At 40.8% G+C, this 17,352-nt stretch overlaps 1 protein-coding gene and 1 pseudogene across 13 annotated transcripts in view; both read right to left on the bottom strand.

Annotated features, from left to right (window-relative positions):
- CASK (calcium/calmodulin dependent serine protein kinase) overlaps positions 1–16,508 on the bottom strand; it is a 350,134-nt gene extending 333,626 nt beyond the window's left edge. For all 13 annotated transcript variants that reach the window (XM_077888807.1, XM_077888808.1, XM_077888813.1 and 10 more), the window contains exon 1: positions 16,302–16,508. In XM_077888807.1, the coding sequence (XP_077744933.1) occupies positions 16,302–16,360 (59 nt within the window). In that variant the 5' untranslated portion in view covers positions 16,361–16,508. The remainder of the gene's footprint in view (positions 1–16,301) is intronic.
- On the bottom strand, positions 12,732–12,827 carry LOC144309302 (U6 spliceosomal RNA; annotated as a pseudogene).
- Positions 16,509–17,352: the final 844 nt, after the last annotated feature.

The raw sequence follows: 17,352 nt of genomic DNA, 5'->3' as shown, positions 1-17,352 counted from the left end.
TGAGTAAGCAGGGCAGAAGGTATGAATTAAGTTGATTGAGAAAGCCTAGATGAAAGGTCTCGCTCAATCATTTCCAATTTCAAGCTCACTATCTCCTGTGTCTTCCCTGACCAAAGTATTCAATCCAAATGTACTGAAAAAAATCATGGACCAAACAAACTCAGCAGTGATAAAGCCCAGGATCATTTGGCCAAGTCATATTCCTTAACTTAAAACAATCATGGAATCATAGATGCAAAGACAATACTTTTGCTTGCTCTTGCTACTAGAGCTAATGGAGATGGTGTGAAGGCTTTTCAAAAGCTGGGCACGTGGGTGGTTCAGTGGTTGAGCATCTGCCTTTGGCTCAGGCCGTGATCCTGGGGTCCTGGGATCGAGTCCTGCATCGGGCTCCCCTGTAGGGAGCCTGCTTCTCCCTCTGCCTATGTCTCTGCCTCTCTGTGTGTGACTCTCAAGAATAAGTAAATAAAAATCTTTTTTTAAAAAAAGCTACTACACTTCCTTCAGTGGGGTGGGTAAAGTGAAAGACTCCAAGTGCATCAATAAGAAAAAAATTAAAATTTGCTTCTTATATTTTATATGACACTGACCACCAATCATCTTAAAGGCAGAGAGCAAGAACAAAAGAAGATGATATTCCAACTAAAGATAGAAATAGCCATCCTCAGTTATGGGAAGACTAATGGAAACTTGTCCGGTAAACATTCTAGGATTACCCACAATATTCAGTATTTATGCGCTCACAAACATCCTTATAAAGTACAAGTGACTACAGGACTCCAGGCCAATGATAAAAAATTTCCAGGTAGAAATTAGAGTACAACAAATGGCTCCTGTGAATTCCTAAACTCAGTAGCCACAAGGTGGGCTTTCTCTTGAAGTAAAAAGGCAGTAAGACCTGGGCGAAATGAAGACTATAATAGGTAATTAGGCTACACCGAAGTACAGAAGAAGCAAGAACATATCAGTGCAGAAACAACGAGGAAAATGTCACAGAAATGTTGAACAGGCTACCACCAGTAACAAACATAGAAGGAGAGGACACAGTTGTGTATTATTTTCATTCAAAGGTTTCTAGTCACTGAGTTACAGTTTGATATCCAAGAGAAGAATGGGTTTATAGAAATGAGGGTCGGGTGTAAAGGCAACAATAACAAAAAACCAGATGTTTACCTACTGATTTCAGATATTTGCAGTTTGGTAAAATGGGCAAGAAAGCAGTAGCAAGGCTTCAACTCAAGCAAGGATCAGCAAACTTTTTGTGTATAGCACCAGAGAGTAAATATTTTTGGCTTTGCAGGCCATGTGGTGTCTGCTGCAACTACTCACCTCTGCCCTTGTAGTGTGAAAACAGCTATAGACAGTATTCAAATGAATGGGCATGGCGGCATTCCCCAAAAACTTTATAAAAACAGACAGTGGGCCAATTTGGCCCATGGACCATAGTTTATTAAACCCTGATCTAGAGTTCCAAATCAGTGGTTCTCTAACAAGAGTGCACCTCAGGATTCCGTGGAGGGCTGTTAAAACAGACTGCTGGGCTCCACCTCCATTGCTTCCTATCTGTAAGGCTAGGCTTGGGCCTGAGAATCTGCATTTCTAACAAGTTCCCAGGTGATACTGCTGTGTGTGGTCAGAATGAGGGCCACACTTTGAGAGCCACTGCTATAGACCTTACTACTTCAGTATTTTAAGTTCAGTATTTTAAGTAGCTGCCACAGTTCCCATCTGATTGGCCACAGAAATCTGTTACCTGTAGAAAATTCCAAATTTCAAAGCTCAAGTAAAATTAAATAATTCAAAGGGAAACAAGGGGAAACACACTAGTCAGGATTTTTTTTCTTCAGTGTAAACACTGTCCCACCAGTAAAATACACATAATTCATCCTCAGATCTCTTTATTCAACATCTTCACGTAGCATGTTCTAAGTCCTATAAAGAGTTGAGAAGTGTTAAGCTCTGGAAATCAAACAAAATACGAGTATGAAAGACAAAGGTAAATGATTCTTGCAAAAATCAAAGAAAATTCAACACAGCCCATTTCTAATTAGAAGTGCTTCATCTCAATAAACTCAAAATAATACATGTAAGATAACTTAAGACTTAAAGAATTGTCATTTCATGTTCATAAGAATCTAATGAGATAGATAATACAGTCTTTTACAAGACAAAGAAACTGAGGAAAACAAACTAATCTGTCACCATTATCTTTTTAAAAGTCTTTAATATAAGGATTTCCTGGTAACTTTTAAGCTGCATTTATTAAGTCTAACTTTTACATGTCTTTTTAGGACTATGTCTACGAATGTGTCTTCAAGGGGAAAAACATTATTCTAATAACATCTTCAAGTCCATGTTCACATTCATGGGCCTAATTCTGAAGCCACTCCCACAGATCTAACCAAGAAGCCTGAACTTTAATCAGGTGGCAATTTAAAGCACACTAGACCTTTAGTGTAAGTGGGTCATAGATTATGGAAGTATGGTGATCCCTTCCAGCAGTACAATAGAAACACTTAGCAATGGAGAAATACTATTAATGGAGATAATCCAAAAAGTAGAGCAGTGAGCCTAGAATCTCTCTCTCCAGATATCCAGGCTCTTCCTGCAATGATGATCATGAAAATGTATTCATTTGAATAGATATTTACACAGATCAGTGTCACATCCATTATAAGAGATAAATGTTTAAAAAAAAAAAAAGGAAGGAAAGAAAGAAGCAAAACCCACAATGCATATGGTCAGTAGATGTTTTTTCCATTCCCATTAGCACGCTTTTAAAAGTATTATATAAGTTGATTATAATGTGAGATAATTACATTCTCACTCTAACCTGTGATCTGAATACTCGAGTAACAATTTTTTTCAATTTATATGAAACATAATTAAAGAAAGCCCTCAGTGAAAACACCTTCTTGTTTGTTTTACAAGTATCTAATTATTTTACAAGTGATTAAATTAGAGAAAAAATATTTATTAAAAAGATCATTTCAAATTCAATGCCATATATTACTGCTGGGACAAACACCCAGTTAAGATGATATTAAACGTAAGGAGACCAGGCAGCCCGGGTGGCTCAGAGGTTTAGTGCCGCCTTCAGCCCAGGGCCTGATCCTAGAGACCCAGGATCGAATCCCACATCAGGCTCGCGGTGCATGGAGCCTGCTTCTCCCTCTGCCTGTGTCTCTGCCTCTCTCTCTCTCTCTCTCTCTCTCTGTCTCTCATGAATAAGTAAATAAAAATCTTCTTAAAAAAGTAAGAAGACCAGTAAATATTCTATATAAATCAAAGTAGACCATTTTATTTTTGAGACATTGGCTCAGATGGAAGTCAGCAAAAACTTGTAACCTAAATCACAATATAAATAATACTGTTCACGCATTACAATAGGAAAAGGTACCCTTCTACTGTCCTCTGAAGCAGGACAGTAGTTTCATCTAGAGAAGTAGTTTCATCAAAGTAAGTGGCCTAAACAGGTTCTAATGTGATCATTCTTCCACCTGACAATGTAATGTGACCTAGTGGATGAAATGCTGCTCTGTAAATTTAGGGAAGTTAGAGTCAGTGCCCAAATGTATCAAAAACTGCAACTTTTAGGATCTTTCTATCTCATTTTGCTCACTGTTAAAATGTGGACACTGCTGTCATAATAAAATTTGAGGAAGTTACATAAAAGAACACTATAATATTCATAAATCCTGCATATGGCTCTTTCCTAAATATACATTCTGGGCTTTTCCTTATCTCATTTCTGAAATTTCACATTATGAACAATTAATTCATCTGTCAAATGCCCAAATGCAAAGACAAAAGCTGTGATACAAAATTCCCTCTTTTAACATAATCTTTGGAGCTTTTCACAACACTCCAAAATTATAATCTAAAACAGTCTTGCAAACAAATTACACAAAGCTCTAAGCTCAAAGAATACTATCTTTCCTACGTACATAAGAGGCAATGACAGTTTTTTTCTAAGCCACAAAGCACTCTAAATAGTGTATGTCTACTACCACAAAATATATTGAGTAAAGTGGATTTCAAACACAAAATAGAACCTGAAAAAGTTTTGTTTATGTCACATGCACACATGCACCCTAATCCCAAACAGTGACTCTATCAGGGACTCTTTGAGAAGTCCTAAAGTATACATAGATGGCACATCACAACTCTACAGTTAAGTATGGAGATTTAGCTAGTGATTTTCCCCCTAACTTTTTATTAAAGCTAATATTTTAAATAATCTTTCATTTCTGAAAATTTCTAGTACATTCTCCACTCTATTTTTATCCACTCTACAAGCAATGAGCAAATTGAAGGAAATAATTTTTTTTTTCAGGAACTCCACATTTATATTGCTTCTGGTCAGACAATCTTAAAAGAATTCTGATGGGTTTCTTCCCTTTAACTTAGGATTGAAAAAAGAATCCAAAAGCATTAAAAATAATAATAATAAAGTTAAACTCACAAAAAAACAAACATATAGCATTTCCCCATGTAACAGTGAAAACAGTTCAGTGAACCAGCCTTTAAGGTCTCTACATTTTTCAGAAACAACCTACTCATTATGGGGCTACTCAGACCACTGAAAGAATGTTCCAACCTTGATGGTAAACAAGAATAGGAACTGGACAAGAAGCTCCAGTTTCATTTTTAATCTATAACAGGATCAGCAAATTACAGCCCAAGAGCTAAATCTAACCACCTATTTTTGTAAATAAAGTTTTATTGGAATACAACCACACTCATTTGTTTTCATATGGCTGTCTTCATGCTACAGTGGTAGAGTTGACTGGCTGTGACAGATGCTATATGGCTCACAAAGCCTAAAATATTTAGTATCTAATAGTTTACAGATAGTTTGCCAACCCTTGGTCTATAATATCTAAAATTGATGAAAATCAGTATAAATAGGTCTGTGAGATAAAGGGTTAACCAATAACCCATAAAATTTACTTTTATTTTTTGCAGTGTATTGAACAGACTCTATAGGCAAACTCTGATAGCATTCAACTGATTAAAAACCATTCTAACCCTTATATACTACCCACATACACTGTTGGTGGGAATGTAAAATGGCATGACCACTTTGGGAAATAGTCTGGCAGTTCCTCAAAATATTAAACACAGCATAACTATTTGACCCAGCAATTCCACTCCTACGTATATACCCAAGAGAAATAAAAATATATGTCCATACAAAAACTTGTAGGTCAATGTCCACAGATTACTTATGATAGCCAAAGGGTGAAAACCACCCAATGACCCATCAACTGATGAATGGATCAACAAACTGTGGTATATCTACACAATAGAATATTATTGGGCCTTAAAAATGAAGTACTGGGGGCACCTGGGTGGCTCAGTGGTTGAGCGTCTGCCTTCAGCTCAGATCGTGATCCAAGTCCCAGGATCGAGTCCCACATCAGGCTCCCCACAGGGCACTTGCTTCTCCCTCTGCCTACGTCTATGCCTCTCTCTCTGTCTCTCATGAATAAATAAGTAAAATCTTTTTAAAAAACCGAAATACTGATACATCTACAACATGGATGAACTTTGAAACATTATGCTTAGACAAAGCAGTCACAAAAGACCATCTATGGTATGATTCCATTTATAAGCAATGTCCAGAACAGGCATATCTATAGAGATAGAAGGTAGATTGGTTGTTACTTAGGGCTAGGGAGAGATGGGGCTGAGAGCTAATGTATACAGGCTTTCTTTTTTGGGTGATGAAATGTTTGGAAATTTCCTGTGATGGTTGCACAAATCTGTGAATATACTAAATTCCACTGAATTGTACACTTTACATTGGTGAACTGTATGGTTCATCACATCTCAGTGATGAACACACATTCATCTCAGTAAAGCTGTTACCAAAAAAAATGCATTCTATTAACCTGCTGAAACATCTAAAATCAGAATGTTAGAGTCTTATATTTAGGACTATCCCTTAAAAGACAACCAGTCTCTGTTAATACTAAATGACAAGCACCAAAACAGTACTGAAGAGCAGGTGCTTAGATGGGTCATATATACCCAGGTGTAAATCCCTATGCAGCCGTTTATTTTTTTTAAGATTTTATTTATTTTTTCATGAGACACACACACACAGAGGCAGAGACACAGGCAGAGGGAGCAGCAGGTTCCATGCAGGGAACCTGACGTGGGACTCAATCCCCGAGTCTCCAGGATCAGGCCCTGGGCTGAAGGCAGCGCTAAACCGCTGAGCCACCAGGGCTGCCCTGCTGCCATTTATTATTAAGGCGGTGCTAAACCGCTGAGCCACTGGGGCTGCCCTGCTGCCATTTATTATTGACATTTTGCCCAGGGCAAGTTACTGATCTCCCTCTTGCTCAGTTTCCTCATCAGGAAAAGGGGAGAGGGTGACTGCCTCAAAGGAAGGCTGATGTCCAATATTAAATTCAAAAATATGAAGAATGTAACACTCTGTCCAGCATATAATGAACACTCAAGCCATAGAATTTGAGAACCAAAAAAGAAAAAAATTTCCTAAAGTTATCCCTAAAAACTTTAATTTTATGCTTTTTGTTCAAATTTCTTATATATCTTATATGTGTCTCTAAACTGAAATAGGAACTGTGAACCCCAAATTGCTCTAAGAAATAAGATTCCTTATTTTAAAAAAAGGATAAACATTTTTTAAGTTTCAAAAGATTTCTTCAATTTTCCCTACCTGTATTCCTCTGCTCCCTTTTCTAAATGAAGAAACAGGCATAAAAAGATGACATGAGTTACCCAAGAAGACTAACAAATCGTTCAAGTCTGACCTTCTCTGTAACGATTTTCCCAACTTCCTTTTACTACTGGGTGGTCACAGTCTTTACTACCGGGTGCTCACTTAATGCTCCTTCAACAACAACTGAGTACTTACTATGTGTCAGTTACCAAGTTATGCTGAGGGTACTAGGTGAACAAGTCAGATGCAACCCTGGCTTTAACAGGACTTAATGTCTAATTATATTAGATCTGAACCATTTGTCAACTTCTGCCATTGAGGCCAGAGAACTCAAATATTTGGTGAATAATGGGGTGCCTGGCTGACTCGTTCAGTGAAGCACGAGACACTTGGTCTCAGGATCTTGAGTTTGAGTCCAATGTTGGGAGTAGAGTTTACTTTTAAAAAATGATAATAGCAATTAAAATAACAGCTACTTTTAGTCTTTTCACACAGATCACGTTATTCAGTCTTTACAACAATCCTGCAAGGCATATATTATCACCCTCGTTTTACGGATAAAGAAACTGAGGCTCAGAGAGGTTAACTAATTTGGCCAGGGCCACACAGCTAGAAATGAACACGTAAATGAACAAATGAAGAAACTGTTAGCACCACTAACAATTTTACCCACGTGATAGGAAAGAATGTTCATTTCATCATATTATTTATGTAATAGAGCCTGTGTTTAGCACTGAGAAAGTGCACATTTGGAAATTGTTGAAACTTATCTACATAGCTGCCAAAAGTAATTTGAGTATCTCAGAGACATTCTGGAAATAAAAAATACGTATGCTGCACTTTACAATCACTAATCCATGCAAATAGCTTGTGAAGTGGCTATCATTCTTTCTATAAATACGAAGAAAATGGCCACACTGTGCCCGAAGACTACCAGATCAGATCTTAGGGGGCTGCCTCACAAGCTACAAAACAATGTCGATCCATATGTTTAGGGGGAAAATACATACCAAGGGTAAGCAGAAAGGCTGAAAATCTATTATGTTTCCTAAAAACACAAATTAGATTCCATAAAATAGCAGTGGTATAATGGTAATCTGCACATTTTAGCAGGGCTAGAGACCTTGTAATTGAATTAATAACATCAAGAGTGTTTTAATAAAACATTGGAATCTGCATATAGCTAGGCAGTTATACTTCCATCTTAAATTCAAATATACCAAGATACACTAAATTTAGGATTACAATTAAAAGCCTGAGATACAGACCTGACATAGTAGTTTGGATATTATTAAACTATACTGAGAGAGAGAGAACACAGTTATCATTCCAAACTATAAATGTTTCAAATACTCAAAACAGTGGTAACAAAGCAAAAAAAGTGTATTCAAAGAAGAAAGATTGGAAAAAATAATGTGCAACTGCTTAGTGATAGAACACAAGTTGTTAAAATGAAATAATGTGCACTTACAAAAAAATGGACTTGAGTGCAATAAAGTAATCATTTCTTATTGTGAATGGGTGTGTACAACTACAAAAAGCCAATGAACAAATTTAGTCAGAGAGTGGAGGGTAGAGGGACGTGAACTACATTCATCCAATGGGGACCCAAAACCTTGAGACAAGGAAGGATGCAGTTCCGGGGGGCGGGGGGGGGGGATTTAAGAAAATAAGAATTGTTTGACTAATAACAAGAACTTTAAAGTATCTAAAATTTACCACGTCATTTCATTAAAGGCTTTCATTTAATTGAAAGTTATGTACCAGCTGAGGAATGAAAAATACCTCATCTTAGGAAAACCAAATGGTTTTACCTAAAAGCCAGCCATCAGAATCTCCAAACACAATTGTAACAAAAAAGAAATCCCCTCCTTTTTTTTTTTACTCTAAATAAGTTAGTGTTGAGATGGATTCACAGAGAAATAGTGCCTTACCAACATGCACAGAACCTTGCTTTTCAGTCACATCATGAATTGATATTTAACATTGTATCTATTTTGATAGATACTTTAAATTGCCTCTCTGCTATAAATGAGCCTTTTTTTTATCGTCCATCATGGTGTACTGGTATTTTACATTATTGATCCTGCCCACTTTAAAATTTCTGTGATGTCCAGCTATCCTGACTCTTCTAGCTACATACCCAACCACAGCTCTCCAGCTCAGCCACCTGACAAGAACTCATTCAGTGAATCTTCCGAAATCTTAACCGTCATTCCAGGTCTCTACCCAAACTCCAGTTCAGCATTTCCAGTGCTGTCTACCTGCAAATGACTTGCACTCAACTCAAAGCTACAGTAACCAATCCATACCACAGAATACTGGGCAACAGCTTAAGAGGAGACAGGGTTCAACAGAGACATAGATGGATATGGAAAGGTCATCAGAGACAGTGTTTATCAATGGAAAATTACAAATATGATCCCATTCTGTTTTTTAAATAAAGACCTCCCAGAGAGAGGTTCAAGAACTGGACAATGGTTACCTCTGGAGAATGGAGCTATGGATGGTGGGAGAATGGAAAGAGAGACTCATTTCCTTCTGTACGGTCTAGATTTTAAAATTAATTTTATATAATTTATTTTATAAAGACCAGTCAATTTATAAAGAGAAAGTAATAGAAAATTAATTAAATCTCAACATTGCAAATACATATTAACTTCCTTCAAGTCCAACTGGCTTAAGACATGAAATCTTCTTGGTGTGGACAAAGGGATACTGGCTTGAAAGAGGGGATACCAAGACACTGGGTAGCCCCAGGAGAGAAAGAAGAGAGCAGGTCCTGTCATACCTTGAACCATGTAGCATGAATTCAGAGCCATACCTGGTGGTTTTAGAATCTGCACTGTCAGTTGCAACTAAAAAAATAAAACCAGAAGTGCAAGAGCTGCACACTCTATCGGCTTGCTGGCTGGGGTCAGGTACCTGCTCTGCAGCAGTAACTCAGTCACTTGCCTATTTAGGTGTGCAGTGCTGGCAGACAGCCAAGATGCTTACAACTCAGCAGCTGCAGTTCAGCACAGTTTTCAGAGTCAGTGAGAGCAATCGCAGGATTTTTAGCACAGGATATAAGAATAACCACCCCGTGGAAAGCACCCCACCCTACTCCCAACAAACACCTATCTCTGACACCTCATTACTTCTGGTTTGGCAAGTTAGGCGTCATTAATCAACGATTTTGTTGGGGCAGGGGAATTGAAAGGAAAAACCTGGAGAGTAAAAGGCGTAGAGAAAAGTTCTAAAACAAATCGTATTTTTTAAAATTTTTGTTATTTATTTATGATAGTCACACACAGAGAGAGAGAGAGAGAGAGAGAGGCAGAGACATAGGCAGAGGGAGAAGCAGGCTCCATGCACCGGGAGCCCGACGTGGGATTCGATCCCGGGTCTCCAAGATCGCGCCCTGGGCCAAAGGCAGGCGCTAAACCGCTGCGCCACACAGGGATCCCACAAATCGTATTCTGGATGGATGGACGAGATTCTATATTTCCACTGCTAAAGAATGCACACTTGTCAGTTTGGTGACAAACACTGACGTCTCATTAACAAGAAAGACAAAAAAAAATGAAATGGGTGAAACAATGAATGGTAGTATGGAAACTCTAATGAAAGGGTAGGAAATAGAACTAGAAAGTCGAACAATTAAAATTTGCTGTAAATAAACTCTAAAAATGGAGGCAAGGGCCTCACTTTAAAGAAACCAGATGTAGCATTTTTGACAACTGGAATAGGCGGCAGAATGCAGCATGAAATAAATGGACTTCGGAACCAGCTGCAATTCCATGGGATCTCGCACAAGTTGCCCCTCTCTGAATTGCAGTGTGTTCTGTAAAACAGGTATAATCAGAGGAGATAATATATGTAAAGGGCCTAATGTTAGAAGGCATATTCCCCTTACAAAGTCAGCATTAAGTTATGAAAGATGTTTGTTTTTACTTTTATTTTTTTTTTAATATTTTTTTTCAATTTTTATTTATTTATGATAGTCACAGAGAGAGAGAGAGAGAGAGAGGCAGAGACACAGGCCGAGGGAGAAGCAGGCTCCATGCACCAGGAGCCCGATGTGGGATTCGATCCCGGGTCTCCAGGATCGCGCCCTGGGCCAAAGGCAGGCGCCAAACCGCTGCGCCACCCAGGGATCCCTGTTTTTACTTTTAAATAATCTTATGTCAGAGTTCTCTTAAACAGTGCTTCTGGCAAATTTAAAATGTGAAAACGTTTACAAAACTTCAATAATTGTTCAAGAACAATCTCAAAAAGGAAGGCATACCCATTTCTTTAATTTGAGTGGAGCTACAACTGGGGAATGGTAAAAGAATTTTCAATTTAAAGGAAATATCCAGGAACACAATTTAAGGTGCAGGAGAGCTACAATTTGTCAGGTGAAACTGTTGCTAATTCAAAGGGAAAATGGAGGGGGTGAAGTGCACATGTCAAGGACATGGAAGCAGGTCACAGTCATAAAAGGCAAAGGACTCACAGGAAGTCTTTTTATAAAGACAACGTGCAAACAACAACACTTCAGAAACTCCAAGTCCTAGGGCAGTCTGTATAAAGCAGTCATGAGTAGACTCAAGACAAAGTAATGCACAAGCAGGAAAGCTCAGTTTCCTCCAAAATGATCCCAGAAGCAAACTCCATCATCAGGAATCAACACTGCTTACCTACTCCCCAGAAGGCCTACCATGTGCAGGCATCCACACCGTGTTTAACAAAAAGGTTTTTCTTCTGTGGAACTGCAGCTAAACCCCCTTGGCTTGAATCTTTCTGGGCCACCAACAGGCTAACTGATAACTGTTTCTTTTTCTTCTACCTTGTTACACGATTGTCACTCTGATCAAGCAAGCACTTCTTTAAAGAAACAGCCACTCATTTCTGGTAAATTCCTGGTTCCTTCAGGCTCACACTTTTCCAGACACTAAAAACTAATTTATTTCCAATGTCCAGATAAAATTTCCAAGAAAGATGTTCTAGTATATTGTAATGTTCTTCTCTGTGGTACTGGAAATTCCAATCAGTGGGCCAATCAATATATGTGCAAGCCATCGTAATTAGTAGCAATAGTACAGCTGAATTTTTGTCATGTTAAATCACATATTTTATAAATTATTAACCCAGTATTTATTTAAAGGCTGCATTTAACTTAATTCTCTGGTAAACGGTGTTACCGGAATTGCAAGTGTGGACTTTAAAGTATATATGCAACATAACCACACTCTTTTAATAGAGTATATGTGCAAACACAATCCATACTAACTGATAAATCTCTCAATACTAAATTAAGTCATTGTAGTGGACAGCCATCATCAACTGTTATTGAAGCAATCCTCGTTCTGTGTTGTTCCAAACATCAGTCACTGTGTTAGCATTAGATGAGCATCATAAATCAATGCGAATCTTAAAAGACCCAAGAAATCAAAGCCAAACACAGGCTGAAACAAAATTCTTACACAACAGGGCTCAGAGACATAGCACACAGAAGATAAAATCCATGTTTTGGTCTCTCAGCTTCAATACCTCCCAAAAAGCATTTGTTTTACTTTTCAAAACCTGTAAGCCTCTGAAAAGTCAGTTCCAAAATATTACATATCACCTAAGTTTTAAACCAATGACTCAATCATAACTGCACATTAGAATCACTTAGAGAGCATTCGAAAAATACCAATACCCACTCCCAGAGATTCTGATTTTATTGCTCTGACACAAGGCCCTGCCATTGATCTTTTTTAAAAGCTCCCCTGGTGACTCTAATATGTAGCCAGGTGGAGATCCACTGCTTCAAACTAATACAGCCTTTTGGGACAATAATTGCTCTGAGGTTGATAAACATGCTTTTTGCCTTTTAATGAGATTTTATTAAAACGATTCAATTCATTCCATGGCTAATGAGCAACCATTATATGGCAGGCACTGTGTTAAGTAATGGAGAAAGATACATATGTTCCCTGTCCTCAAGAAGCTCCCTGTTTGCTAGGTAGAGAGACTCATGAATAAGAAACTGTATTAAATACAGTAAGTTGCTCTCAAGGTACAAGCAAATTCAGCATGCCTCACAAACTGGCATGTCATTCTTGAGCAGGGGTCATGCTGCATCATTCCAATTGTTGTATATGTCCTACCAAAGCAGGAAAGTCAGAAGTTACAGATTACTAAGAATCCTAAACCCAGGGCAACTATTCAACCCATGCAAGGTGAAAATGGTGTGCCTTTTGCTATTCTCTTGCACAGAAACTCCTGTACCATGAAGGTAGGCATTTCTATGTTTTAATTTGGATGAATCATCCTAAAATTTCCTTCATGTAATATTACTGATTGTACACTTGCAAAAGATATAGTAAATAGTCATGGCGTAAAACTTAACAAATTTCCTGCATTTGCATAAAATCTTTCTTTCCCCCTAATTGTTACATTTGTGAGGACAAGAAGTTATGGGACTAGGATAACGTCCCATCATTGGCAATTTGTTTCAGTCACTTGAAAGATGTCACACAGGAAAATGTTATGGAAACAATGGGCATTCAAAGGAGCTTTTGTAAGACTTTCAAAAATAAGAAACAGGGGGAACAAGCTGAATTTTCTAAAAGAAGATATGGCATCCTCCCAATATTCCTAACGAAACAGGCACATGATTCTCTCACAGTGGATGAGTGAATGAGTCAGTAAGTAGTGAGGTAGGGGAGTGAGCAGGTGGTCAATTGATCTTGAAAATTGAAATCCGTTTTAAAGTACCTCAGTGGAAATTTAAACCTATTAAGACCTAAGGGTCAAAAACAATTTGTGATACTAATTTGGTATACAAGAAAATCACAATTCTAGAGAACTTGGGTAGAAATCAACAAAAAGGTTTCCAGTACAAGTGAACATCTTCAAGGCCTTTCTGTTTAAAGCTAGAGTTGAACAAATGCTAAGTTAAAGTGTATGCTGTCAAGGTCCCTGCAAGAAAATCTCAAGTGAATTTCAATTTCCAGATCAATATGTGCTGAGACAATTTACCGGAGAAACCTTCAACCTTTACACAGGGTGAGGAACACTATCATTACGTTCTTTACCAGGAAGGCTACCTTGAATTCATTATTTCACGAAATGACACATTATAAATGGCACTGACCAAGTCAGATTTTGTAGGGTATGAATGAGATTTCAGGTTCACAATACCTAAGGGAGCCATACGGTACCTATCACCTCAGAATCGGCTTGCTCTCCACTCTTATGCAGCTCTAAAGCAACAGAAAAGATGAATTTAGTTCTACCAGAGGTATTTCCTGAAAATATTCTATCAATTATAAGCCAGGAGAATACTGATTGTGCTAATGTGATGCCGACCATGTCATTTTGATATCGAAAGAGATAATATCATCACTCTTCCAGACCTTAAGGAATCAGAACCGGTTACTAACATTGATCCAATGATGGCTATATTCCGTCATCACGATATAATTAACATTTTAATTTCACATTTTCCAATTACGACTTTGCTGGCTCATTTAAAGCAAGTATAACTAAGAGACAACAAATATCATTCACCCACACACACAATCATTTGGGAGCTTTTGGGAAACCCTAATTTACCTTCACCGGGTGCTAAGAATGAAGAAGCCAAGGAGATTTAAAAAATAAAAATAAAAACAAACATGTTTGTCTCTACAGAATGGTGTTATCCACATATGGCTGTGGAGCACTTGAAATGTGGCTAGTCCAACTGAGAAACTGATTTTCAATTTTATTTCATTTTAATTAATCACAATTTAAATTTAGAAAGAGCTATCGATTAGGTTATTAGAAAACTTTTAGATATGTTTGGGAAAACTTGGGTGTGTGAATCTACTTTTGCAAATGGAAATGTCATGAAATCTAAATACAGATCAAGTATTTCAGATGAAAATGTAGCTCGGTGTCAGAATTGAGAGGTGTTGTTAGTGTAAAATACACATTGGATTCAAAGACTGAGTACAAAAGAAAGGATGTAAAATATCTCATTAATAATTTCTGCACTGCTTACATGTTGAAACAGTAATAGTTTGGATCTAGTGGGCTAAAGAAAATATTTTATTAAAACTGCACCTATTTGCTTCTAATTTTTTTAATGTGATCATTACAAAATTTATATATGTAAAATTTTTATATAGAAAATTACATATATGTCTTGCATCATATACCTTTTGGACAGGGCTGCTCTAGAGCACTTCCACAAGCACTTTATCAGGGCACATTTGGATATCCTTCCTCTAGTAGACAGGCTGGTCATGTAACAATAGGGGCAAGGAGTAACGCGTCCTTGTATCAATTGGGTCTGAGGAAAAGTGTGTAGCAAGCTCTCCCCATAATTTCCTCATGTGAGGCAACACTGTAATACCTCAACATAGAAGGAAAAAAATGAGTTATCAGCACTTAAAAACAAATTGAAATCCGGTACTGCAGACAACTTAAAAGGGATACAGCCAACTGGTCTAAGGTCTTGGTTTCATTTCCCAACTGCGGACCTTAAAATAGACAATAAAGCACCGCTTCCAAAAAGAGGTAAAATATTTCAATGGAAGCTACCTGGCAGTCCTTCATAAAGAAGCAAAAATTGCTCTTAAATTATATCTCCTCAACTTCTCAAGGCACAGCACACACGCTGAACTAGAAAATCAACTTCGGATCGCCAGCCTTTTCCCTCACCAGCAAATTAGCAGGATTGTGCACTTGGAATACTGTTTGACAAGAATGAAAAGGAAACTATTCAAAACAGATTTAAGGAATGGACAATTAGATGAGGAACTGCAGATTTAATTCTCAATCAGCACTGTGATTAATCTGATTCCCTGCTTTTCCCTAGTGTAATTATACAACACAGATGAAAGGATGAGCATTTGGACTGTCAGTTCTATATTCTAGACCAGCCTGGTGACTCAAAGCAGACGGCTCTACCACACGAACCACCACCATCCCAACAACAGTCGAGGGAAGCCTCGAACACGGATTTAACAGTTATTGCATAACGAGGCATTAAAAATTCGGATACCCCCAACTCTTTCCACGCTGGTCTACATCAGGTGAGGAATTTGCTGAAACTGAACGCACCCCGTCTGAAAATGACCCCCTCCAATCCGGGCATGGGGTGAACACAAAGACATCTATCTAATATCCTGCACAATAGACACACACCCCACAATTAAAAACCCTGGACGTTCTCTGTCTGTCACTCCATGCAAGCAGAGGAAATGCAAGCTGCTCTTTTCGTTAATGGTCTGTGGTACAGGCAAGGTAACAATAACCCAACTGTTCCCAGGAAGCAACTATAAAATTGGGTCTGCCACGTCCCTGTGCAACCGTCAGATAAAATGCAGACAGCGGATTTCGGCCGGCCCCACGCCTCGTGAGGTGGCCGACCTCGGCTCGGCGGCCACCATGGATCGCTGAGAAGCCCCCGGACCCCCGCCCGCCAGGAGGTCCAGGTACACGTCTATAAATACGCCCGGGTGAGGAGGACGAGGGAGGCGGAGGAGAGGGAGGGCAGGGGGGAGGGCAGGGGGCAGGCCCGGAGCGGGTGCCGGTGCGGGAAAACCCGGGCATCACTGAAATGCATTTTTCCACACTCCCGCTCCCTCGCGAGGGGACTCACTTGCCGATCACCTCGCACAGCTCGTACACGTCCTCGAACAGCACGTCGTCGTCGGCCATGGTCCGGAGGGGACAGCGGCCGCAGCGTGGAGGGCTCCGAAAACGGGGGTGGGGGCGCCAAAGAGCTCAGTGCCCGGCCCCTGGTTCGCCTCCTCCCCTCAGGACCCGCGAGCCCTCGGTGCTGAGGACGCTCGCTCGAGTGGGGCTGCGAGGCCCGGAGACTGCGGCGCCTTCCTCTGCGGGCGACCGCCCCGGCGCGGGCGGCGGGGCCGGGGCGCGGGAGCGAGGGCGGCCCGGGCCCGGCGCCGCCCGCCCGCCCGCTGCTCCTCGCGCTGCTCGGGCCGCGCTGCCCGGCGTGCGGATCCTCGGGGACGGCGCGGCGCCGCGCTCTCCGCTTCTCAGCCGGCCCGGGCCGCGAGGCCGCGACCGCTCCCTCTGCCGAGGCTGGCTCCGGCGCGGCGCGGGGCAGCTCAGGCTACAAGGGGGGCCGCGGCAGGACCATGGAGGGAGGATCGCCGCGGAGGGAGGTGGCGGCGGCAGATCGGCGCTGGGGACCAGGAGGCGGCGGCAGAGACGCTCCCTCCTCCTTCTCCTCCTCCCGCCGCCGCCGCCGCCCGCCCGAGAGTGGGAGGGGGCTTCGCGGGACTGGCTGTCTGTGCGGGCGGGAGTCGCGGCCGCCGCCTTCAGCTCCTCCTCCTCCGCCTCAGCCGCGGACCAGCTAGCGAGTCCCCGCGCACCCGCCTCGCGCACACACGCCCTCCTCCCCCCCTACGGCCGCGCGGCTTCCAGAACCACAGGCCCCGCCCACTCCAGCCCGTCGGGAGGCGGTGGCCGAGAGACAGGGAACCGGGCTGAGCGGCGCATGCGCGCGCCGCGGGCCACGTCACGGCGAACGGGCGGGCGTCGGGGATCTAGAGGGGGCGCGGGGGGGTGGTCGGCCCGAGGGGCGCGCGGGCAGCAGCTGCTGAGGCGGGTGCCGGTCGGGTCGTCCCTTACGCGACCGAGCTGCGGGAGGGGAGGGGGGGCCAGGGACAAAAGATCCACGACTGAAC

This window comes from Canis aureus, chromosome X (assembly GCF_053574225.1).
Source record: "Canis aureus isolate CA01 chromosome X, VMU_Caureus_v.1.0, whole genome shotgun sequence".
In the NCBI taxonomy this organism is placed as follows: domain Eukaryota; kingdom Metazoa; phylum Chordata; class Mammalia; order Carnivora; family Canidae; genus Canis; species Canis aureus.
Note: the sequence above shows the minus strand (reverse complement) of the source record. Positions and strands in the feature narration are given on the sequence as shown.